General features: G+C 40.7%; 1 protein-coding gene across 1 annotated transcript in view; it reads right to left on the bottom strand.

The window, feature by feature from the left end:
- The window catches only part of grin2aa (glutamate receptor, ionotropic, N-methyl D-aspartate 2A, a), a 132,404-nt gene that overhangs the window by 102,047 nt on the left and 2,694 nt on the right, over nucleotides 1-27,663 (bottom strand). Inside the window, exon 2 of the mRNA XM_072368139.1 lies at nucleotides 20,372-20,869. Coding sequence (XP_072224240.1) covers nucleotides 20,372-20,866 — 495 coding nt within the window. The 5' untranslated portion in view covers nucleotides 20,867-20,869. The remainder of the gene's footprint in view (nucleotides 1-20,371; nucleotides 20,870-27,663) is intronic.

Here is a 27,663-nt window from a genome sequence, read left to right as displayed (position 1 = left end):
CACACATGCACTCACGGGTCAGCCTGATGAAATTGCACATGATAGATTGATGAGCCAATTGACGGGACACATCTTGCCGTGTTGCTGTCTCTTTATGTCATACATGCTTGCATGTCACAAAGGTAGCAATATGGTGAGATGTGGCAATAGAAAGACGCAGAAGAGAGGATGTGGGAGATTGAAGTGAGAGGAAAAAGACAAGAGGGAGGGACTAATGAGGGAGGAGATGGAAATGGAGAGAATGATAGCGTTTAAGCCAGGAGGGGAGAGCTTTGTCTTCCTAATGGAGCCATTACCTAAGGGTGTGATCCCGGAGGGTCAGTCTCCCACAACTGCTCATGTGCATACACACACATACACGCACGCACTTATTTAAAGAGAATGATATAGATTATGGTATGCGCAGCACTGCCAAGAGCTGAAGGACAGGTTACAGCAATTTGTACTATATTAGCAGAATCTTTACTTGCTGAGGTAACCATCTTTCAGTTAAGGCCGCAACATAAAGGAGAAGTTCACCAGCATTAAACAATAAAAGATTGCAGCTGCGGTCCTAAAGTCATAATGATACCATATAATAAGGAGGAAATATTACTAATTTACAAAGAACTCTACCCGTTGCTCTGCCCATATTTTATGTTTCTTATCTACGTCTTTATCTGTGCCCACAAAAAATCCAAAGAGTGCTCCCACTCCCCCCACATCAACTTGTCTCTTGCTTATCGCTCTGTTTCCCCAATTGTCATCTCGTTCCAAACCGCACCCTCATCATCTTCCACTTCTCTCTCTCCCTCCCTTTCTGCCCGCCCCCTCTCGCTCTCGTCCACGTTACCGAATTTAAAGTGAAAGTGACCTTTTGTGTGAGAACAGGCGCTTCCTGCTCACACACGTGAACACCTGTGTGCAGACATTCACACAGAGTAACGATACCCTGAAAAGATATCTGGGAGATAGCGAGCACTTTAAGAAAGTCCGCCTTCCTTGTTATGTTTGTGTATTAGTCCGTAACTATCGAGCATAAATGCAGTTACATCTGCCCTTGGGAACATTATATTCACTCTCTGTCTACTTGAGGTATATTAACTATTCAGTAGCATCACAAATAAATTACAAAATAAGTATGAGCCTCACATGTGTGTGTTTCCTCTTAAGTGCAGTTTCAGTTTAATCAGTAAATTATCATGTAAACAAGCGTGTGGGACACCTTGTGTGTTCAGTACACTGACACAGACCCACGCTAAAAGGTGACTGCAGAACCTTTGCAGTGCCACATTTTAAATCTATTTTTTAAATCTAATACCCTGCAATTGGAGTAAGGGTTTGGTGGGGTTTGTGTCATTTGATTAACACAAAATGCTTTCCACTTTAAAGGTACAAAATGTTTTCAGTTGTAAAAGCAAAAAGAAACAATCCCAAATGAAGTCGATACTTTGTAGGGCCGCTTTCTTGCAACGATTACAGTTGCAACACTCTGGAGTTATGTCTCCATAAACTTGTTCACGTCTCTTGTGCATTCATTGCTGCCGCCACCACCATGCTTCACTATGGGGATGGTGTTGTTAATGTGTTAGGTTTGCACGACACGATGTGTTTTCTCGGTGGCCATGAAAGTAAACTCCTTTTTTCTTTAAGCTATGGCTTTTCTGGCCACTCTTCAATGAAGCCCAGCTTTGTTGCAGTGCAACTTAAAGTGCTCCTATGTGGACAGACACTCTGATCTCTGCTTTTGCGCTTTGGAATTCTTGTAGGTTTACCTTTGGCCTCTTTGTAATCTATCTGATAAATGCTAGTGCCGCCTGGTGTGACAGTTTCACTGGTCTGCTTTTATTTTTTGGCAGGCTTGCTGGGCTACCATAATCTTTCCCATTTCTAATGATGGATTTAGTTTTGATATTCTTTTATAGCCCATCCCAAAGCTGCACTTTGCCAGAACTTTGTCCTTTTTTAAACTTTTAGAAAGCATTTAGATTTGACATATCTTTTATCTCTTCATTTGGAATATTTTTGTGAAACACGTGGCAAACGTGTTTCGTATCTAATGATATGTTGATGCAGCAAACACATAATGCCACAGATGTGAAATAAGAGCAAAGTAACCACATTTAATGAAGATTCTTCAGTGATCGTCACACATGCAAGCAAACACAGGGAAAATGACATGCCTGTTTGGTATCTCTTTCATTGTCAGTACTCTGACTGAGTGTAATTGAACAAAATAAAAACGCCAGAGAAGAGGATCAATTATTTGGTGTACAAGACTGGAGCGATATTTTCATATAACGATGATAAAGTGTTGCCTATAGTGCTGCGATGTAGGCAGAGAGGAGAGGGAGAGAGCAAAACAGAGAGAAAGATGGATGAACAGAGAGAAAGAAACCAGGAGAAAGAGACGAGAGAGGTAAGAGACGGATGACATTTAAAAGCATGGTTTACCAATTCACCTTTAGGGCACGTGTCGCTGTGTCTGCTGATGTCCGCGTATGTGTCACACGGGAGGTTTTGAACATCTGAGAGCAAACTGAGCTGAATTAAGTTGTAAATAGAAGGGTGTGATTGCGCTCAGCACTGCAGGACTTTGTCATCTTTCAACTCTATCATTCCCATCAGCCCCTGCACTCACTCTAATTTTACTGCGTCCGAAGACCCTCGATATCAGATTGAGAGACAGCAGACAGAGGCAGACGCAAGCGGCAGAGGGACAGACGGAGCAATGAAAAGGATTGGGAGAATGAAGGGAGTTCTCTGATGAAAAATGGAGGGATGAGAAGGCGAAGCCTCACACCTCACAGAGTGACTTCAACAGCCTTTCCTCCCATCCCCAGCCCATCGCTGTCACTCAATTAAATTCTAATCAATGGAAAAGCCTCATTATCCCCACTGCCTGCAATGCTGTGGAATTGATCTTTGTCCCTATGGAACAGCCACACAATGCATTACTATAAAGCTTTGGTCAGGAAGACCAGTCAGGATGTGTACATTCAAATAAGGCACTATCTGAAGGTTGAGATGGAATAAAAAAAATACCTTCCGACCATTTACATGATAGGCTAATTTTGTAATGCTAACAGGTGATACACCTGAAAATTTGTCAAAAAGTGAGAACAAATAACACAATATGACCTGCTTTGTCACATCAGTGAAGAAAGTTCAGGCGGCACATGCAGATCGCCAACTGCAGTCCGGTATTTCAATTGAAATTCTGGAGATGGCACAGAGACAGACGCACACACTATCACACACAAAGTACAAAAGGGGTTAGGGAGAGTTAAGGGAGAAAGATAGGGGCACTTTTAGACAGACACAAGGACAGAGGTGTCCAGGGGGAGGCTTGTTTAGAGAGCACCTGCCGACGACCCCTAAGGAGCAGACAGATGATTCGCCACAGGGACGGTGTGCCTGACAGCTCGATCGCACAAATGCACATACCTACCCACACATCCTCCCACACACACACGCGCACACAACATTTGAAAGAATACATGACTACAAGCTGAGAAAGGGACCTTGAAAACAATTTACCTTCTTCGGCACACCGACAAACTGTGTTGTCTACGTACGTGTGTGTGAGTGCCTTTCAAAGACACGCGCTGAGAAAGTGATTGTAAAACGCTGCAGCAAGCAGAAACAGGAAAAGACAGCACACAGCGGGGGGGGGGGGATGAAGAAAGAAGTCATCCAATCATAGATGATTTTTTTTAAAAATTAGAGCCAGTTAAGAGCAGAGGAAAAGTACAGTAATCCTGTTAGCCTGCAAGTACATTTTTGTCATTGTATTTTTGGGTTGCAAAGGTAGAAAAATGTGCTTAAACATGTATATTGAATTTTCCGCATCATTTGTGTGGGTGTTAGCACTAAACTGACCCGGGGAGTGAACGTGAGCGTACGTGGTTGTTTGTCTCATTTGTTTCTGTGTTGACCCAGTGATGGACTGGCGACCTGTTCCGGATGCACCCCCGTCTTTTGCCCAATGGCAGCTGGGATAGGCTCCGGCCCAGTCAAGGCCCTGACTGGGTTAAGCGGGGATAGAAAATGAATGGGTGGATTATTCATTTCCAATTTAGTTTATGGTAGGGTAGTCACAGCTGATGTATTGTGAACAATATTAATCATTAATTTCAAAACACAATATTCTCATTTGCAAAGTTAACTACTATAGATCACAAGATCAAAACAAAGCTTGCAGTGGAAACGATTTCTGTTGTCGTGATGTGGCTGGAAACTCGGAAAGGTACAAAGCTGCTCATTTAAAGTCTCAAATTGAATCAGATTTTGTGTACAAGTAACCACTTTGCTCAGTGTAATTACTCATTACTGGTAACATGTTGATTATGTATATGGACAGTATTAGAAGATATCACAGTTCTGTTGTGCAGGACATCAATGCTGTTTGACACTGTGTTGAAGTTCAACAACCCATCTTGATAATTTATCAGTTAATCTCTTTTACAGAGTCGAGGAGCAAAGGACTCAATATATTCTGGCAAAATATCAGGAAAAGGAACGCTAGATTTTCCTAAATTCTACCACCTCCTGGCATCGTACTGCATTTTTCCTCAAAGCTAGCGGGGTATAGAATGTGATAATGAGTCAGAGCTGATGAAATATTTAGAGGAATTTGATTTGAGGCTTAAGTTGGTTTCAATCTGTTACAGTTGGAAGGTCTGAATGTTCATGATGATGTGAATCTGAAAAAATGTGGGCTATGAAATGAAATTAAATATGTGAAAGAGATGTCATTGGTTTTGTACAGCTGAGCAGCACTGTTATGAAAAGTCAGAGCCCAACTTCTGCATGAGAGATGGCCCCTTCAGCAAGTATGACGCCCCTAGATAAGGAAAGGATACCCTAGGTAAGGAAATTGAATGAATGAAAAAACACACCATGAACTTTAAAAAAATGTATTTTCTGCTGTGCCATTTCATTTTGTCTAAGTGCTCAAAGTTAAAGTGCAGCGTGCAATTAAATTGATGCAGTTGAGTATTTTAAAATGTCTGTTCATTTATCTAATTTTATATCTGCTCTAATCAAACCATTTTTCTGTGCTAATATTGATTATTAGAGGGAAATCTTGCTATTGCAGAAATATATTGGGTGAATGTAGCTGAACCTATGCAACACACACACACACACACATATGCACAAAACAAGCATGCGCTGAGTAGAATGCTAAATGGCCTCGCTCTGCAGTGACAGCGCTGCAAAGCCATCATTTATGTGTGTATGTTTTATGTGTTTGGAAACAGTCATAAATTACAGTCAGTATACTGCAGGGTAGGCCACAGTTAAATGAGGGAGCTTTTAATCTTCATCAATAGCTAAGTGTGCTTAACATTTTGTGTGCACTGTATATGGGAGATGACCGAACAGGGTGTGTGGCCTGAAAAAACCTGGACTTCGCTTTTCATTAGTCACAGGTCCAGACACTCGCGCATACATTCACGCATCATTTACCCTCTCGTGTTAAAGTGGTAGATGGATGCAAAAGATGTTTTAAAAGTGTGTTCATCCATCGTATGTGTGCGTTTGTGCGTGAGGTAAGAGGCAGATTCTTTTGTCAGTGAAATCATTTTCCGTCTCTGCTCTTTGTGTTTGTGTTTTGTGTGTATGTGTGTGTGTGTGTGTGTCTGTGTGTGGCTCTGTCTTTCTGTCAAGGCATATTTCTCAGTAGGTGCGCTCTAACAGTGCCCTCTCCTCCTTGTCAAGGTTGAACTAAACTAACATTTCAAACACACACGCTCACACAGACTTACAAAAACACTTGATCACGTTGCACCCACACGCTAGAACCGATGCACAAAAGCTGCGCAGGCAAACACGCAAAAGCCCCCCTCGTCGTGACTCCTCATCAGCCCTCTGAAACAAGCCATTGAAAGGGCTGCGATTTTGATTAGTTCAAATCCTTTAATAACAAACCTCAGTCTCTTTTGGTTTGCTCAGGAGCTTCACTATTCAATCTCAGAAAGCCAGGGTCGGCCAGGAAGAGCGTGGGCTTACTGCAGGCAGGAGAATAAAGGATCACTTCTCTCAAGGACTGCTTACCTGAGCTATCATACATTGGTGGTTTACTTGGATGGCAGCAAGTTAACTCTAAGGACAAAAAGTTGGTTCACTGCTAAGTTGAGCAAGAAAGTTCATGCATGTATTTGGGGCGCTAAACAGGAACAAATCTATCTGAATGTTGATGTTAATGGGGGTCAAATCCACCACAAAAGCTTGGCATTCTTGATCAGTTTAGTTCATCCAACATACCTGTGTGATGCTGATATTGCTTAGAAAGTGCCTTAGAAATTTTATTATTTTTTTTACTCAAATTTACAGGATCACATAATCCTTTGAGGCACCTTGGTCCACTGAACTATACAACAACAGACAATTATTGTGAACCATAAAACTGATACCGCTTACTCCACCAATGAATGATGACAAAATGTTTGTCTTTGGTTGAATACAACCATCCCACAAGTTCAGTGGTAAATGAGCTTCCTGACCCATGATGGCTTTTCAGTCAATTCCATCAGCTGCCAGGCATGTCAGTCAAACCAGTCTTGGCCTTAAGAATATATATTTGAGGCCTAATATCAACTTAGTTTTGTAACTATTTTCAGATGTAGAATTAGCACCATAATGGCCTGTTAGAGGAAAAGAACCCATAAGGCACAATATAAGGAATTGTTCAGGCACCATGATGGAAATAACATAAAATGGGATAGCGGTGCTAAAACCCCATACTGGCCACAAATACTTTGGACTCGCTGTCTCTCTCTTTTTTTATTCCCTTCCATCCTCTCTTTTCATGTGTCTGCAGGTAAAAACCCCATTTCCCTTTTACCCTTAGGGAACACTGACCTAACTGTCAGTGCTCCCCGGAGCCCCAGCTAACTCTGTAGACCCATTTGTCAACGTTGACCCTGAAATCCTCCCTTTTTCCACCCCCCCACTCCGTTCATATTCCCGCCTTATCCATTGTCTCTTCTTCTGGCTATTTTTAAATCCTCCCCACATGTCTCGCTGCCTGTCCGTTCTGCCAAAAAAAGACCAGAAAGTACCAAAAGCTGCAGAAGATGGGCAGAGAGGGATAACACAGAAACAGACAGAGAGGGAGAGGAGGAGGAGGTAGACATGGGAAAATATTGCTGTAGCTGAAGGGAAGACAAGGAAAAACCCAGCACATTTAATTGATGTAAAGATATTGTGCTGAACCTGAATAAGGAACATTTCAAAATGGCAGATTTAAGTTATATTCATCACTTAATGATGACTTAACATATAATGTTGCTCATAGCAAAGATCCCAAGGCAAATTATCACCTGATTCCGCAGTTCCTTGCAGCTTAATGGAGCATTTTAAGCATCCCTCAGCTCTTTATTTTAGACTCACAGGCCAAACTGGTGTTGCTTCAGTTTAGTCTCAGCTCTCACAAACCTAATTTCCAGCTGCAGCTGCCAGACGTACTAAGCTTTAAACATCTGAACAAAGTGTTTTCACAGCACCTAACAGCTGATAGATAAATTAATCAACTGGTTATAAAAATATAGGGAGCAGTTTATAAAATGCAGGATAAAGACTACATTTAATAAAAGATGACTGTCTTTTTTGTTCAGTAATAGATAAATAGCTTAGTTTATCAGGGAAAAGAAAAAAGAAAAGCCACATACTACAAACACAGGGGCCTGGTTGTTCTCTGTACCTAATGGATGGATTGAAGGGTCACACAGTTCTGGTTTTAACAGAGTTTGCATACAGTAATAACAGTACAAAGTAGGGGGGGGGGGGACTTAATAGCATACGCACTGACTTCTCTCAGCAAAATCCTTATCGCTAATAGCCATACTATCAACTTAATTAAAGCAAGCTTTTTTAAAAGCCCCTCAGCCTTGCTAAGGTTTTGCTCGGTGCTTCTTATTCTATCTCTAACGCTCTCATTTGTGCTCATTTCATCTCTTCCTCTCGGTTGCTCTCTCAAGGAGAAAGCTGTTGAGTCACTCCTTCCTCGTCCCCATTCTCTTCCCAAGTCAGCTGATTCCCACAACTCTACAGCACAAAAGCTGAGAGCTCGCCACCCTGTGTCAGTTACATGATGCAACACGACATTTTAAGGACTACATATTAGGGGCTATGTGGTTAAAAGAACTGAGAGCGCTGAGATGGCTTGCAAAAGGACCTGAAAACCAGAAATAGTTCTCCCCAAAAAGTCTCCATTTGCTGAAGCTTTTAAAGAGGTGAGACAAAGATGTAAAGTGATGTGTTTGCCGCCACTGGAACCTACACAAAAAACCTCTTCACATCACATAGATGTCACTCTAACTTATAGCTATATATGTCCATTCCATTTTCATGTACAACACAGAGAACATGCTTTACACCTACATACATAAGAATTCCAATGTAAATCTCTAACGCAGAAGAGGTATGACAACTAGCCAAAGGATGGATACAAAGCATAAGTGGGGAGAATAGATATTCTGCCACTTTGACATCTTGGGAGTTGAAAGTTTGCTGTGTTGCTGATGTGAGGCCTATGTAGCTCTCAGTAGACTGTCAGTAGACACGAAGACACTCAAGTTTCTTTTCAGGCTCGACAAGACCTCTTAAGTTGTCTTTCATGTTAATGGGTGCATTGCAGCATCCTTGTTTTTAGAACTGAAGTTTTAAGAGCAAAGTGCTGGGGGTACATTATGTAGACTGTGAAAGAAGCGGAGACGTCAGCAGCGAGAGAAATAAACTAAGTGTGCTGATAAAACATGAATAATGCCATTTTCCTGAGAACCCCCGCCCCTACGGGGCTCACAGCTTGTTCTCTGTTCGTCACACGGGGGCATTCTTACAAGTCGTCCCTTTTCTCCACACACCCATCCATCTCTCCGTCCATACTTGTGCCTGTCTAGCCCGCTACTTCAACACAATTAAGGTTGACTTCATGCTCCACGGGGCTTTCCATCATAATGGAGAGGCGAGTGGAACAAGGGAGAGGTTCATCGAAGGGATATTTAATTCATGTCACTCTTACTGCCTGCATCTCTACGTTCCCTGTCTTTTAGCACAGCTCACTGCATCAAACATGGTGCAGTGCTGGGCAAGGCTACACTATGTGAACACTGACAGTGGGGCTCGTCCATTTTAATAGAATTGTGTTGCAATGCCAGATAGGTTCTACTGTACACAGGGCAAGAGAAGCAAGTCAGCTCCCTTCTAATGTGACTGTTCACTGCATACACTGTGGAGTGATGTGACAACAATGTTTCTGCATGACTGTGTCACATGTATATACACACATATATATATATATATATATATACATGTATATACATATATGACTGCACATACAATACGTGTGTGTGTGCATTTAGTCAGAGGTAAATAGAGCAAAAGTGAAAGATGGGCGAAAAGTAAGGAAGAGCTTCATCAAACACTCAAGAGCGGTGGAAAGGACGGACATACATGGCTTTCTTAAGTGGTGTTTGGATGTATGTGTGCATGAATAGGTGTTTAGATTGAGAGATGATGAGTGCCGTCCCCTTTCGACGCAAAGGGAGAAAATCTGCTGTTACACTCTATAAACATTTAACAGCAGACAGGAGGGGGGGGGGGGGGGGGGGGGTGGTAAATTTCACGATAAGATGAGAAATGCAGATGAGAGGAAGAGATGCAGGAGGACCCGTTTTGACTTTGACAGAGTAAACTACACACACTGCAAAGACTCCAGCATGAAACTATTTAAATAGGGCATCATACTCCTTGTCTAAAAACAGCGTGGTTATACAGTAGCTCCCAAATGGAAATTGCTTTTCTTAGTTGTTTAGCTATTTTACAGTCACCTAATTCATTCTAACGCAGTTTTGTCATAATATGTGCCATCTGTCTCTCCTCCATTTTCCACTCTTTCACATCAAGATGATGTCTGAGGAGTGGGAGTGTTTTTAGTTTCTCTTCTAATTAGATCAAACTCAAAGTTAGTGGCTGTTGCCTGACCTCCCAACAGGGTGGAACCTAAATCAAATCCCACAGCTGCTCAAAGATATCGTACCGTGGTTTTAAAAAAAAAAACACCTTCAGCAACAAACCGAGGGAACTGACTGCACCAAAAAACATAAGAAGAGAGATACTGAGAGACACAGAATCATAAATGTGTCGGCAGATATGAGACAATTGTGTCTTTGTAAGCACTGACTGATTCTCCTACTCATGGAGTATAAACAAGCCTCTCCAGCTTAGTAAGAAACTGTTAACAACTGGGGCTTCATTAAATACTTATCCTTTGTATTCTGGTTATTTAACCTTTATTCAACCAGAAGGATCCTGGCACACAAAATAAATCTTTTTATGTAATTTCTTTACATAGTCATCAAGAATAGTTCTCTGGGCTTCTTGAAGGCCATTCTAAAGTTCTTCTTTTGTCAAGATCATCCCACGCTACTTCAGTCATGTTGAGGTCCAGGCACTGCAGAGGACTCATCCCTCCACTGGCTTTCAGTCCAGTTCTTTATCATTTGGCATTCCTCAGCCTTTTCTCCCTGTTTCCCTTCCTTGAGAATGGCCTCTTTAAAGCGACCCTTCCATAGAAGGATTTTCACTTTCAGATACTGTTTATCCGATGTGAATATCATTTTAGACCTTGCACTTTTTTTTTTTGTCCTCCATTTGTCCAATACTTCTTTGAGAATCCCATTGCTGGGACAAAAATCAAAAGGTTACAAGAAAGTCTGGCATCTTGGCAGCAAGTTATAACAAAAGAGAGCTTTTTGGTTGTATGAAAATGCATGCAAATTCGAAATGAATGAGAGCATCGAAAGCTTAAGAAACATAAAACAGAACAACAGAACAAATTCAGCAGGACTCACAAAAGAATAATGGCAAGGACATTCAGACACAGCATCTGCAGAACTTCTTGCCTTCTTGCCTCGTCAGTAAGGATTTCTTTGATTTCACTAAGCAAGACCAGCCACCTCATATTCAAGGGTTTCTGCACCTGAGCCCCAGAGGAGGGAGCATCACATTTAAATCTTGCCTTCTTCCTGTTCACTGGAGCCTTTGGAAATTGATTGAGGCAATAAGTCAAGGGAACAAAGACCATAACTTTCAATAATTTTTTGAAGAAAAAGGCTTTCTAGGTAAGATGGGAACATATCTAAAATAACCTTGTTAATTGAATAAAACAGTGGTTGAGAAACATACAATTTACTCTTTCCATTTTTGAACTTTTGTCAGTTAAAGTGTCGGGAAAGCGCGTTTGATGTTTGATTTGTATTTTGTCACAATATTATTTTAACTATAGATGCAATTATGGTCTCAAATTGAAAAGACTTAACCATGCACTTACAATACTCAAAGCAAAGCACAAAATTACATGAAAAGGAGCCTAAAAATGGGGGGGGGGGTTGCAGCTGCAGGCAAGTGAGGGCAGAAACTTTGTAAAACCTGACACTGCCGGAAAACCTTTGTCGACTTCTTAACAAGCTGTCAATCTACATTCCCGGTTTGATTGTTGAGGTGGATGAAATCAATAGAGTGATGTGTTTAGTGTTACAAACACATTTTTCTGTCAACAAATAAGCTATCATGTCAGGGTCCCTGAGGGAAAAGTTGGTTTACATATATTCATATGTGCGTCTCATGAGTGTGACAGTAGATAGTAATAATATAGTCTGAAAAATCAACCCCTCACTCTCAGCAACGTCTCTCTCCCTCCACTGTAACTGACTGACAAGTTCTGCTGGATGATGTTCCTAGTTAATAAGAAACCGATGCTTACAGTGAAGCTCTTGGCAGATGATTCAAATGCACAATTTCAGCATCTTGAAAATGAGATTATTCTTTTCTTATCTGTGCTGATGATGTTCATAACAGAAAACTGAGGAATGAAAGGACACAGAGTCTCTCACTGCAAATGTTATCTGAAAATTAGGTTCAAGCTGATATCAATGGCAGGGGGCCAGGCTAAGGTCATTACTCTCAATGTGGTGGCACATAAACTGATGTCTCTTTTTTTCAGCATAACACATAACTGTAGGGCATACAGTTCTTTTTAAAAAGAATTTTGTCACTCTTATTTACAGATTCGGACACAGGCACGACTGTATTGTAGAAGTATATCATGTGCAGGAGTTATAAGTCCTCTAAAATGGACCTGTGTACCTTGAAAGTCTTCATTTCAAAGTTTCTACCAGGGAAAAACTCTAATGTCTTCAAAATTGCTCAGAATAGGACTCTACTTCTTCCCCATTCAGTGCATGGGGCTATATGAATATTCTAATCTGACCCCGCCCACATCTCCACCTGCCAGCAGCCAACACCAGCCTTCACTTTGAAACAGAGAACGAATCTGGGAGGATTTATACAAAATCATAAGGGTTATGTATTCTCTATCCATGTTTTCAAAAATTCAGGTGCTAGCAACCCCACACCTCCTAGAGTTAGTCTTTTTTCAGGGGTTAGCAGCACCCAGAAGAGAGTGGCCGAGATGACAACATTTATATTATTTTTATATTTAATGTAGGGTTTTTGATGTTGGTTTATGATGGCAGTCAGATCGGTAATTCAATTCACTGCTGAAAAACATTGACAAGAAATCCAGAAGAGCTAGATTCTCACGCACATTAGTCAAACAGTCACTGTTACACAGAGGCAAAGACAAGCATACAAGAGTATTAGTCTGATGTGAGCCAGGCTTTTGTTTTTTCCAGCCTTGTAATGACACTATAGAGCAACAAAACTTACATGCATGGAAATATTAGTGCTGCAAAAATGGCATCACCTCCGAACAAGTTGTTTGAATAAAGGATAATGGCAAATGAGGCAGCCTGATCGATTCCTGAACGTCACCAGCTGTTAGCAAAGAATCTCTCATGGCAAAAGGGATGTTGACAAAAAGATTGGGATTCACAGAATGATTCACTCAAGGAAAGAGCAGTGAGAAAAAGGAGTAAGTAGCAGCACAAGGATAAAATGCAGAAGATGAAGTGCGTAAGAAGATTAAAGACTAAAGTAAATGTCTACATGAGTATTTAATCAAAATCAATTTATGTTCTGTTTCACCATCACATAGTGTTAGTCCTTCTATCCATACACATTTGTGGATTAAATTTAGAGAGGAAAAGATGTTTTGGATTGTGTTTACCAAAACCTTAATTTGACCATACCTGTACATTTCCTTTGCAACTTAGTGTGTGCATTCATTGTATTCATTGGTGCACACGTGTTGCTGGAATCTGCATAAACTCCCACTATTTCTGGAGCTAAGCCAATGCTCTGCTACGAGATGAAAGGAGAAGAAGAACTTTATATCAACAGCAAAGCTAAAACTATGCAGAGCAAAAACAAACCTCTAATACACGTCATTAGGGAGGGCCAGACAGAGAAGGGAGGTGAAGAAAGGAGGGAAATATAGTCATAGTCTCAGATAACAGCTCTATTTCCTCTAGTCCCACATATTCATCCAAATCGATTCCCTTTGAGAAGTGAGAGGCCATTTCTCATCTTCAGGACAGCTGCATCTAGCTATTGGAATCGTGCACACATACAGACATGAAGTAGGTGCACACACATGCTCAAGCTTAAGTGCTTTTGGGTTTACAGTCACATACTTACACATTTATGCACAAACACTCTATAATCTAAGACTGCAGAACAAAGTGAGCATAACAAGCAATGAGTTACCATGGGAATCGCACCGAGGACAGTGTTACCGATGTAAGAGGATATGTGACAACACCCCAGTGATGTCATTATTGTGCTCTTCCCCCAACTCTAGCCTATTATAGAGACACAAAACAAATTACCTTTGGACCGAAAAATATTGATATAGCGCGTGCACATAAACAGACACATTTATAGCCTAAAGCCTAGTTGAGTGCACACAAGCGAACTTGAATATTATCTGCGTGGAGGTGTGTGACAGAGCAGTGGGCCCTGTGGTTTAGCAGGCTGAAGATGCTCTAGTTAAATGACTTTGTTATTTAGACCAAACAAAAACAAATGTCTCCTCACAGTAATTGGACAAACTCATAAATGATATTGTAGAAAAGTTATCCGCTCTCTCAGGCTCTCTCTGTGTTTCCCTCCCTTCCAGTCTGATTTGCTGTTTGACATAAGCAAGCAGCAACAAACATCACAGAGCTCGTGAGTGTGTGTGTGTGGGTGTGTGTCTGTGTAATTAGACCGCCTGAGGGGAGACAACAGGGATGGATGAATAATGTCCTTTGATCACAGTAGCACCACACCCACAAATCTACTACATTAATGATGACATTTATATCAGGTGTGTGTGTGGTTATTTGATAGTAGAATTGGGAAAAAAGAAGAATTTCAGCCAGCAGCTGCCAGGTTTGCAGCTATGCAAAGAATATCACTCTAACATGGGTGGCCCTCATTATCCTGGGAATGATCGACAAATAGAATTCATCATTATGGGTCCATAGATTACATAAATGCACTCAGTGAGGGTACACTGTGTGTCATGGTTTAACTACTTGCATGGAAACACTGAGCAACAGTTGCAGATGGAGGGCTTCTAAAAACCATGGAGCGCAGCCTCTACCAATCAGGGCCAGGAGGTTGGGGGTGGGCTTGAGTGGCAGGGGACCCTGTTATTACCTGATGCGAGTCACTGACACTTCACATTGTGTAAGCATGCTGTTACAGGTCGGGGTAACTTAGATATGATCAATTTAGATGAAAAATGAACAGTTTTTTTTGGCATATCTTGTCATAAACCTGTGTAAATTTCGGTGAATTTTCTGTGTTTGCGTGCTGAGACGGGTGGACCCCTGTGATTGATTTCGGCTAAACCTCACTACACGGTGATCACTCGGAAATTTAGTTAGAAGTGACAGAAAAAGTGTCTTTTTTTTTCCTCACACAAAGTGCACAGAATCCTTCTGAGTGACAGAAGGCACGGACAATCAGGTGTTGCTGCTGCTGCTTCTCTCTGGCACTGACTGAGCTGTGTGGAAGCTGTGAGAGGTGCTCGTGTTGTAGAAAAGACACCGTACTGCCCATCGACCAGCACTGGCAACAGCTAAATTTGATGTTTCCACAAAAATATTGTGGATTGGTTCTGAAAAAAGAAAAGCTCAAACAACAGAGCCCGAACCGGATCACCACTGGACAGATCAATAGCTGGCTTTGACAAGGATGCAGCTTACTTAGGCTTCTTGGTCGCATTAATTTTTCCCTTTTATTGCACTATGGTAAAGAAGCCTAGCACAGCAACATGTAGAGCTCTGAATACAGAAAGAATATAAATGCTCTATTAGTCATCAACCAAAATATTCATTAATTTGTTTTAGTTGCTCAGTAATTAACAGCTAAAGCCTATGTTAATGAAGTGCCACTTTTCACGTCATTCTGGAAATCAATTTCAAAGGGAGATCAGTGTAAGCATGTCTGCGACCCTCAGTGCAAGGATTTTATTTGTTACATCCGGGATTTTTGTTTTTCTTTAAGAGACGAAGCAGAGATGGATATTTGTCACTGCTGCTGTTACATGACGCATACTTTAAAAAAAGGGGGAACTGACAGCCTGAGAAAACAGCTGCAGCAGCAGAAGATAAATCAGAGTGGACGTGTCAACAGGCAGCTCTGACTTAGAGCAGGCAAGGCTTGCAATACACAGCTTTAGGGCTTCGTGACAAACACGATCAAGTCGCTACTCCTGACCTTTGAGCAAGTCGATAACCATTTAGCATGAGAATTACACATGGCCAATCATCTGGCTAATCCTGACATCCACCCACACAATTAATAAGTAAATCAATTAGAGAAGCTTCAAAAGAACACACAAAAAAGAGGAATAAACTAAACAAGGAGTTGGATGGTACCACCTTCAAGCTGAATTGCTTAGACTGCAGCAAGGAAAGATAATTCTTTCCCTAATCAATAATGTATTCCTTTCAATACAGGAAAGTGTGCATTATTCAAGAAAGACTGGGAGATGTAGGGGAGGGGTAAACACAAGGAGATACGACAACATCTATCTAATTAACAAGCAAGAATGAAAGACAGAGAGGGGTGGAGAGAGCAGAGGAGGAGAGCAAAAAAAAAGAAAAAGAGAGAGATTACATGAGGCATGTATACTTTTTTTTTTTTCACGGGGAAGCTCCCAGATAGAGTTCTCGAGAAGTTGACATGGAAATGGTTTTGACTGGAAGTCATCAGCACCAAGAGATTTATCCTCCAAGTGACATGCATAGAAATGCACACACATACCCACACCGAGCTAAATGCATCCAAAGGCACCAAAGCATACATGCGTAGGGAAATTTCACACAAGTCTATGCACGCACAAGTAGGAAGGTGTAATCAAGAATAGACAAACACACCAAGGGTCTTACAAGGCATAATCATTGGAGGCGAGCTTCTCCTCATACTTCACATGAGGATTAGGGAAAATCTCCACGGAACAAGGTGGAACGAGACTCCGCTACTGCACAGGGTAACCGTATAAACATTTAACCACAGAGGGTGAGGAGTTACATAAATCTTTAAAGGACGAGAAACAGCTTTATGAAAATGTTAAGAGGAGAGGATGCATCACAGAACCCATTGGAAGACTCCTAATCCATGTTTGGTATGGAAAAAACAAATGTTGTTCTGAAGTGGATATAATTAACATACTTAACCCTGCCAGGTATTACCCTACTAATTGAGAATATTTGACTGACTCGAGAACTTTGATCATATAATACGTTCTGCAGTCCATAATCAGTATGTACAAAGAAATAAAATGTATGCAGACTGGTAAGTGACAAAGTTATGGTTACACATCTCTATCATGAACAAACCTCAGGCCTGAATTTGCAATTAAATGTCAAATAATCTACTAGAAACCAGACACTGCAAAGTGGTTCTCACTGTGTGTGGCTTTTTTTGCAAGCCCATGGGGACTAGAAAAAGAATATAGGCTCACATTTTTGAACGTGAAGCAGTGGCCACGATTAAGCTGTACCTTCTGTTTTTTCAGTAAGATTCTGTTAAATAAAAACATACTTTGCATCTTAACCTTGATGTTGTACAAAGCAGAGGAGGCATAGCCTCTTCTAAAATTTCAGAGGAAAATATTCTATATTTTTTATATGCAGAAAATAAAGCGTTATTCATTTTGATTCTATGTGTTTTAGCTCAAGTTATTAGTGGGTGATTATCACTCTATGATATCTGATGTGCTGCCAAGGGAGGTCGGTAATGCCCTAAATTGTTTGACAGGTGATACTGGAGTTGAGTCTGCGGGTCAGCATTGTGCAAGTATTGCTTTGAACATTACTCAGGATCTGTTGTAATCTGATTTAAAGCTCAATATTTTTTTATTTTGTTGCAGGATGCACTTATAAGAAGTAGATTGTGCACACACCTGCATTTTGCATAGTCTGCCTCCTCAGTTACAATAGCCACCAGCTGCTTGTACTGTTTTTGGCACAATTGTGCTGAGAGATAAGATACATCTGCACAAAGCATGGGAAGCCTGTAAGCTTTTGGGTGAAAAAAAAAGGTGTGAGGCAAAACAAAGACAGACAAATGGTGAATTTTTCCATTAACATGATCTTGGAGAGTAAACAACTTTGCTGTCAAGAAGCTATCATTGCTGTGTGGGGAGCCTTCTTCTTTTTAAGGACAAAAAACAACTCTCCAACCCTAAATAATTCACTTTTGATATGTATAATTGGCACAAGATTAGTGTAATCAACCAATAAATCAAGCAGACTTTATTTATAGTCATACATAGATGATAGCACTAAATGCTTTGCAGAATGCAAATGCGAAAGCCTGTGGAAACATTAAAACCAACTATTAAAAGCAATGCATCATGTCCTATTCCATCCTATCCAACCCCAGCTCTAATAGACTAAAGGACTGCATTCTGAACAGCATTCAGTATAAGGGGGAACTGAGGTTGCATCATCGTATTGAGATCTAAAGAAAATTGTGAGAGAAAACACAGAAGGTAGCAAAGTTATTAAATGACTAAATCCTTGAGGGTATTGTGGGCCTAAGGTCAAGGTAGGAGTCAGGTAGGTGCTGGTTATGGTTAGGGTTTGTGTGGCTCTCCAGAAAACAAACGCAAGTCAATGTAATATCCTCAGAAGTGTTGGAAAACCACTGTGTGTGTGCTCCTGAAATAGGTGGAGAGAAAGTGCCAATCAGTACATTCAGTAATCCCCTTCCACTCGGCATCCCCTCTGGTCAAGATGAGGGATTATCTCTCACCCCTTCATCTCTCTGCTGCCCCTGTCCACCTTCTCTATAACACCCAACTCCTCCTTTCTCCTCTGCCCTCTTTACTTCAACTTATCTCTTTCTGCCCTTCCCTCTTCTGCTTTCTCATAGAAAGGCGCCACATGTACCATTACAGGATCAATAAACCATTACCACGGTAACTTTAAAGTATTTGTGTATTTACTTTAAACAAACAAGATAAATCTCGGAAAGTCCAAACCTCTATGCGATTTCCCATGGAACACAGGCTCAGGATTGATAGGAAATCTGCAGGAGCACTTGGCATTAAATAGGAGGCAGAATCTTACTTTTCTAGTCTAACTGAAGCTATAGTTGAGTTTTTTGTTTTTTTTTTAACAAAAAAATGCTGAGGAAAGATGAGGGTTTACAGAAACAAAATGTATCATCAGGTAAGTGGCAGGATAAAACCCACCTGAGCCTTTAAGTTAGAGGGGAGGGGGGATTTGGAGGAAGTATTGTGGTAATGAAGAGAACATTAGCAATAACTTAAAGTCATAATTGGTTGATTTGTTTTCCAGCAAGGTAATTTACAACAACTCAATGGACAATGACACATTAACATAGCAAAATGTTATATGCTGCATTGCTAATGCTTTTCGGGCTCGTACACTAAGGATAACAGTAACAAAGTCACCTTTTAGTTTTCAGTACTTGCTGTAAACATCAGTAATAATTCTTCGTATATTTGAGCATTTTTTCAACCTTGTTGTTTCCATTAGTCATTACGGGGAAAAATCACATGAAAAAGGCACTAAAGATCGGAGAACCAACAGGGAGAGAGGAGTAGCTGCTGTCTGTGTGCCTCTGAGAGCTTAGCGTCATGATGTGTCACTCTCAGTCAATCCCAGCTGTATAAAGCCACACATGTTCCAGATGTGTCCAACTGTACAATATGTTCATGAACAAAACATCAGAGGAAGCGAGGGATACAGATATATTCAGCTGAGGTTGGCAGTTTGTGGGAAGTACAGCAAACACAATAAGTGTATATAATACAGCACAACAATGATGTCATCGATGAAGACATTGTATTTGTTTCTCCCTCCAAATGAGCACTCACATGGTTATGTGAGTGGTTATGTCCTCTTTTCTGTCTGAATCGGGCAAGAAACAATGGCGATGGTGTTATACCTGGATGATGTTCTGCTTCAGCACAGGTTGTACTCATATGGTAATGCATTATTTTGTACCCTAAAGGAGTTCTATAATAGATATATAACATTATATCTCTTACTTATGTACATTTGAACTGCCCTACTTTTTACTTTCATCTGAGCACCTTTTCCTCAAATTTGTTATCAATGAGAATGATTTTACCTAAGTAAAGTCACATTATATACCCATCACAGCTGTTAAGCTGTCTTTGATCTTCTAGGCAAATAACACATTTAAGTATAGCTCCATTGTGAATGTGATGAATTCCATGAGCTCATCACTGACAAATGAATCCACACAATCATGCGCTGCTGATTTATTCCCATTCAAGGTTGAGAGTGATTGGCAGGCAGGGGAAGCATTGCCTGTTTAAATGAGGCAACCAATCAGGCCTCTTGCACCTTGTCTGGGAGAATCTTGCACAATGAATGGAGATTTCTTATATTACAGCCCATTGGACCACACAGCCAGAGTTAGTCAGACAACCACAACACCCACTCCTTTCGTGAATCCTTCTTTCTGTCCTCTCTCTTTTTTTCTCGAGTCACAAATCTTCTTCTTCACCCTTTCCTGTTCTCCTCCTGCTTTTCAAATACTTCTAAAGCCTCCAACACTTTTCTGCAGATACTTACCTCATCCTTCCTCCACATCATGTCTGTCTGCCAGCACCTGCTTGGGTCCTCTCTGTATCTTCTCAAGTAAACTCATGTTTTTAAGGTACAGCTAACTGCCAGTGTCACTCCTGTCCTCAGTCAGTAAGATTTTACAGACGCCTAACAACAGTTGAAGAACAAAAGCCAGACGCTTTGGCAAATGACTCCAACAAAGACAATACAACAATTATTCCTTATTCATCCATTCACCCATTAGACCCTGCCTTGCATTGCACAACTACATTGATTTATCACAAACATCTCCATAGCCATGCATTCTTCCATCCATCACCTTGCCCATCCTCACTGTCATGCATCCTGTTAATCCCCCATACCTTATCAGCCATGATCATGGACGACCCTCCATGAATGCCCAGGATGGGTATGAGCGTCTGCGAGGAAATAAAATCCAAAATCTGGGCGATGGCCTCTTGGTCAGTGCCGTCCCCGAACACCACTCCGTGGATCTTGGTCCCTGACATCAGGTCGCACATGTGGGTGATGATGCTTTTCGGGTCAGTCTCGTTGACCAGCAGTGTGACCACATTGACGTCGATTGGATCCTCTTTGCTCCACAGAGCCCGGATGTCCCGGTCTGAGATGTAGCGTGTGCGTCCCAGGATCACCGCAATGTTCAGGACTGGCACTTTTTCCGAACCACCGCCAGTTCTCTGCTTTTGAGCTGCTGCAGGGTCAGCCATCATGGTCACCACCAACAGGAGGGCCAAGGAGAACAGCACACTATTTCCTCCACTGCTAGAACTGCTGCTCCCTCTGCTCCTCCTCTTACTCCTTTTGGTGCTGAGGGACATACTGCGAAACCACTTCATCCCCTGCATGGATAGAGGATGATGGAAAACAGCGCAGATGAAGACAAATCAAAGAGTGAAGAAGATTGGGCAGAGAAGAGTAGAAAGATGATGGAGAGAAAAAGCAGATGAGATAAATTGTTAATGTGCAGCTCTTTTAGCCCACACACTCAAATAGCTTCTTTTTTTTTTCTAAATTCAATTTCTCTTCAGTATGTTTATCAAACTCATAAACCTTGTGGGGAGGGAGATGTCCTTGGGAGGAAGTTGCAATAGGGTGTGAGAAAGAGAACATGACTAACAAGTGTATACTTTGGTCACGACTGCTGGGATCAGATGATTCAGAAACAAGCTGTGCTATTCAGTAGAGGCATGTAGACATTTATTCAGTATCCAAGTGTAATAACTTCCCTCTCAGCTTTCAGTAAAGATTGACACATAATTTAGACTAAGCTATCAAAGGGATTTCACATGTGACACATGACAAACAGCGTGAAATGTGGTTCCATTAGTTCAAGATTATGTCCTAAATGTTTCCAGCGAGTACTCTATTATTATTTTGACGATGTTACCAGCGTTGCTCAAGGACTAATGATGTTAGTCTTTTAGTTTCTCAGTCATCCACGGTTTTGTGTTTAGTGCTGCTGGAAAATGCTAATACTGACCTGCTAAATACTGCTATATTAGCATTGTACTTAAGACCATGTTTGGAAACTAATGTTAGCATTTTGCTCAGGAGATTGCTGTTGTTGGATAGAACCTCACAGGTACGAGCAGGGTTTAGTTCGCTTCATAAACCGCTCTGTATAACTAGCATTTCAAATGTGGAGAAGAGTTTTGTGCACAGCATCAAACCAGTTTTGGTGCCCTAACCAAAAAAGTGAAACAGAATTATTTTTACAAGGGACTGAAAAGGGATGCTCAATTCTGCCTCTTGAATGCAACATAGTGTAGAAAGAGCTGTGTTGAGAGGTGTGGAGCCTGGGATCTATGAACAGCCCCTTGACTCTTTTCTTCTGTTCTCTTATCTACCTTCTAATAATGACTTTGCAGCTCATTAATAAAGTGATGCTTGCTCAAGGCATCAAGTATAAGTACTGGGTTACTGTGACCAGTGAGTCACAGCACCAATGCCAAAGGACACTTTGCATGGCACAATTTGATGCCCTGGGTATGTGAGCTGGTTGAAATGATCTAATTATCATGATACACACAAAGATTAGTTTGTCTACCTATGGTAAGTTCAGTGGGAGACCACATGCATAAAGGCCTAACAGAAGAGGCTAATATTGTATAAATTAGGAGTTGTCGTGAATAACAGATGGATGTCAGATTTTGTGTCTCCGAAGAAGCACTGCCTTCCCAGGAGAGAGACAGGGAGAAAGAGGTATGAAGATTGAGTTCCACGGCTGACGCAAATGCATGTGTGTGCATGTGTAAGAACTTGTTCACAGGTGAATGGTGGACTGTTGATGTGAGCAGTTACAGGTATGACGATACAGTGGATACACTGCACCAATAAACAGAAAAAGCAAAATGATGACATCATCTCAACACCCAATCTCTCCAAAGAGAGAACACTCACTGGCCTTAACAAACGTGGTGCTCAGAGAGCATGAGACATCATCATATGTTGTAAGACATATGAGCAGGTGTGCTGAACAACAGAGCGTGAGGAAATTCATATGGGCATGAAACATATGGTCACAAATTGTGCCCTTGTTGACGATTTATGGATTGACTGACAGAACCGTATGTTTTTTGCGTCTGTGCAAAGCCTATTGGTGCGTGACTGATTCACACGAGCTATCATTTATCATGACTCTGTGGGAGGTCGCATACGCGTAAGTACTGAGTTCATAAGAAACTTGTCTCATTTACACAGCATTTCTACTCAGAAGTGACATCTTTATAAAAATCATACCAATACCCCAACATGTACATGTAAGTAATGCAAAAAGAAGTGCAGGCAGTAGAACAGAGGGATTTCTTTTGTAGTTCTGTTTTCTTACCCAAAAATGTCAAAAGGTTAAAAAGAAATTACATGAAAACTCTGTCCAGAGGCCATTTGAACCTTTTCTACTCAATTCCCAGTGCTTGTCACAACTTTGCATGTATTTCAATGATTGTTCAACCCTGCGTGCCCAAAGATGGGCAAAAACAGAAAAAAAATGTCAGCATTGGGAAATTCAACATATGATGATGATTTTTTATATCATTTTCTGTGGGCTAGGATTTGTCATACTTTGGGATTCTCAAATACAATCGAGACTGCAGTGGAAGGCTTTATATGAGCTGAGTAATGCATGTGGGCTCACTATGTCATCCTGTGTTTTTTTTTTTTTTTAAATAAGCAAAGGACTGCTTGTCCCCCCAGCCAAACCACGGTTAGATTGAGAGATGAATCATCCATATTTCAGTCCATTCATTGCAGAGAGAGCTATAATGCTTAATGGATTCTTAGTGTCTCTGTCAAGAGGTCGTCACATTCCTTCACCAAAAAAGCTGTAAGATTACGTGGAGGCTTGCACTGACAACTTGTGAAATAATTTCATTGTGAAGAACTGGGATTTATTTGAATTGCAGGAATTAACAACATATTATATACATCGTGTCAAGGGATCATCTCCATCCCTCTTGACTTTCATGTTTTTCCAGTTCACAGACAGAGAGAGAACATAAACACGGTCCTTAATAATGGTGGTCAGCGAGTATTTTCCAAACCAGAGATACATAAATTCAACCATTAACTCGCCCATGAGAAGATACCTCACTGACCTCATCAATCAGCCACATCATTAAGAACACCTGCCTCATATTATCAAGATTCTCTTTTGGGTAATCTGACCCATGGACATGGAAACAGGCATGTTGCAGTAGCTCTAGTAATATTGTGTCCTTCTTTTAATCTCGTTGGGGTTTTCAACTGAGGTTATTTCCGTGAAAACGTTAATAATTGAAACATTTTTCTACCCTGGTTTGGATGCAGTGCTGCTGAAGGGATTTCTGCTTCAGTAGTTCTGATCATTTTTAACATCTTTTATGATGCACAACCATGCAAACAGGAAAGTTGTTTAAATGTGGGAGTAGCTGATTGAGCTTTCTAAAGCCCAAATAATGTCCAGATGGCCCCAAATCCAGAAAAGTCGAAGAGGAGGCGCTGTAGATCCGACAGAAAAGAGGAAGTTGAAACCATTCATCCTTCAATCATTGCGTAAACATAAAATCACGAGCAAATAAAGTGGCTGAGCAGTACACAGCTTGGAGTGGTGACGAGGACGCAGCGGGAATAGCTGGAATGTGGAATCATGTGTTTCAAAAAGCTTGGCTTTAGAAACAGACTCTCAGACTGTACGGGCAGACAGAGACTGCAGATGGAGTCGTAAGAATAAAGGGTGAGGCTTTGCAGCACTTCTCAACACCAGATAATGTATTACTGGACATATAACTGAGAAGGAGCATATCTGCACTTGGATATTTAACTGTTGGCTGTGACTTTCTGACTTTCTGGGTAACATCATTACATCATTACGTCATTACAAACAACCCAATGCTTTTTATGGTGATCTCTGAAGACTTCAACCCTGGCTCTGTCTCTGCGATACCTCAGCTTTCCAATGGGTTGTCAGCTGAGTTAAATGTTTTTCCAGGTTTTTTTTATCTAACCTGTTTTTTTCTATATTATTTATAATCCCTTTATACTGCAAGGATATAATTTATGCAAGGGTATTGATAATTTCAATGATAAATTTCAATTCGATTGAAAAGATTGCGCTTCTTCTCGTGCATTATGATCAGATGGGGATCTTGGAAAGTAGTAAGCCTGGTAGACACCATAGGCCCGTGTTTAAGCTGTTTTTCTTCTTTTTGTTTTGGGGTCAAATAGGATGTATATTAGGGGAAGCCACTTTCATTAAGGTGTATTACAGCCACTGCTGCGGGCTTATTGGTGTTGTGGGTCCACAACAATGTGGTACAGGTCAAAATAACCTCCGCATAAACACATGAAGTTCCCCAGCTGAACATTGCATTGTAATGAGATGATCAATCTTGATCACTTCACCTCAGAGGTTTTATAGTAATGCTGTGGCTGATTGGTGTATTACATTTTACTATCACAGCATCAGCAGGCCCATCAAACATTGTTGGGTGTGAGCTTCCAGATGACATATAAAGCCCACACAGCCTAAACAGTGTAGACACACAGGAGCTTAGCAAGACATACTTTGGATACTAGATAGATCTAGATAGATCCTTCCATATGTTATGTAAACATATTGCACACATGAAATCAGTTACTTCTTTCATGTGTCATTAATGAATTAGGTATTATGAAAAGCTACGAGGGCATTTCATAATGCTCTGAGAAGTTGCACACACAGCTTTTACTCCCGTGAACTACAGTGTTGGTGCTTGCAAAACCAAAAAGTTTAAAAGGTCAAGCGAGCATGTATTTGGTGTATTTAGTCCATTGCTGACAAGATTATTTTTTGGCTCCACTGATGGCGTGCAAAAACTGAAAAACAAAATAATGTGGGGTTTTTTTTGTCTTCTTTTAGTTGTCTCAACTCTGCGGCACTGCAGGGATATTTTGGGAACTGGAGAAAATCTGGGGATAATAATCAGAGAGAATAAGTAACAGCAATGCGGAGAGGGGGGAAAAAAGCGTTATATGAGGGGAGAGATACAAAGGATAAGAGAGAGAACATGCCAAAGCGTATTGGGTAGTTTGTCGTCACACCGAGGCTACCGTTCCTTGGCACCACAATAATAAATGATGTTTGGCAGTCACATCCATACTACTGGCAACACAAACACACATAGACTCAAATTTTCTACTGAACATAAATAACAAAAACAAGCACTTTGTGCCTGTACATATGAATATCTGGTCTTGGAGGGATAATTCACAAGCATCAGTGAATAAGAAACATTTTATGAGGTTAATTCTTCTCTTTTTCTCTTTGCCACTGAAGCAGTGAAAAATCTCTTGCTACATTATTGCCACGATTCCCACACTGCTTCGCCGTCACTAAGCCCGCATTTCCATTTCACACACAACTAAACTTCACATGCATCAATAATTCAGCTGCATTCTCTTTACATGATGATTAAAATGATTATATTTACCACTGCAGTCACATTTGTTCTTCCTGTTATCCTCCCAAACTGCATTAAAATTAGATTAACAGACTGTATATACTCTATGGATATGATTTATTTATAGAGTTGGGGTCAGAATGGTTGACACTGAGGATGATAAGTGTATATTCTACTATGCCACATCCCAGATGATGTGCGTGTGAGTGGACTGTGCATATTCTCCTGTTTGTAGATCTTTGATTCTGTCGTTTTTTTTCGGCCCACACTGGCTCCTTCATTACGCTACGTTCATTCATCACCCTGCCATCTATTCCCTTATCTGTCCATCATGCCTTTCATCCTTTATACTGCTTTCATCCTTCAAACGTTTATTCACCGTCAACCATTTTCTTCTGTGCTGCAATGGCTTATGATGTTTGCATAAGTCATTTTTTCTATTATTTGAAATTTCACACTCCTCCATGGTCTCTGTCTGTGTTACCGTGGAGATTTTTAAATCTTTACACCCTCAAACCAAATAAATCCTCCCCATCACATGTCTTCACTTTTCCTTCATCCTTTGTGACTTGCCCATCGTTTTGAATAGCCGGGGAGTTCAAGCTTTTTCCACCATTCCTCACATCCTTGTTTTTCCATTGTTTTCCCTCATCATCCCAGTCCATATTTGTCTCACCATGTATGCCAAGTTATAGAAAGAATGATTAAAAACATCATTTGATTCTGAAACAACTTGTTTCCCCATTTCTGTCTGCTCCACGCCACCGTTTCCATCCATCTCCATTCAAATCTCGCCCAACTAATTTGTTTCTTCAGGTTCTGTACTCTTCTGTCCCATTCTATCTGAAAAATTTCGATATGAAATTAGATTTTTTTTCATTTGAAGACCACCAAGTCAAATTGTATGAATAACAATGTGCTGCTAAAGTTATGGGTCCGCTTGCCTTTGCAAATGAAGTAACCATGTGTGGAGATTGGAAGAACATTTAGATATAAGACATTTACAAAGTTGTTGCTTGCTGCTGTTTTGTCACTTTTGGTGACTGAGCTTATCAAACAATGCAGGCTTATATTTCTTTTTCAAATTGCCATAATACTGCAAGAACATTTTTCTCTTCCCTCTTCCTCAGCATCTGCTTTTTTTTCTAACTGTGCAAGAAAAACCTCTGCTGCACAAGCCGTTCAATACGTCAACCAAAGGCAACTCTGGCTTGTGTGAATCAAATAACGAAACTTATAATTTCATCCCCTCTTTTCGAGTATTTTCAATCATTCTCCAAAATTCTCATCAAAATTGTGATGCTGCAAACAGAATGCAACAACTTACAATTTTAAACCTTATCTAAATGGAAAAAAATAATAATATGGAGATGACATAGAGCAATTATTGAAAATTAGAAAATGTCAGAGTTTGATGCCAGCAGCACAAAAAAAAAAAGAAGACACAGAAGCATGCTTGCTAGTGTGATAATAACTAATGATAACAATATCAGTAATGATAATTTGACAGTGTCCCTCAGTTCATCTTCATTGAGGTCAAGTCCAGAGAGTACAGCAGCTTTTCAGGATCTTGTTTCCACAAGTTTTAACTTGAATTTATGGAATCTGTGAACTGCGCTTCATGATAACACTTTTCGAAAATGCTCCTGAGTCTGTGCAATTTACAGTATTCTAACCATTTTCAAGAAAGTGCCACCCAAGGACGTTAGAATTATAGC

Source organism: Leuresthes tenuis, unplaced genomic scaffold (assembly GCF_036924035.1).
Source record: "Leuresthes tenuis unplaced genomic scaffold, fLeuTen1.0.hap1 SCAF_17, whole genome shotgun sequence".
Lineage (NCBI taxonomy): Eukaryota > Metazoa > Chordata > Actinopteri > Atheriniformes > Atherinopsidae > Leuresthes > Leuresthes tenuis.
This window is presented reverse-complemented; position numbering and strand designations above follow the sequence as displayed.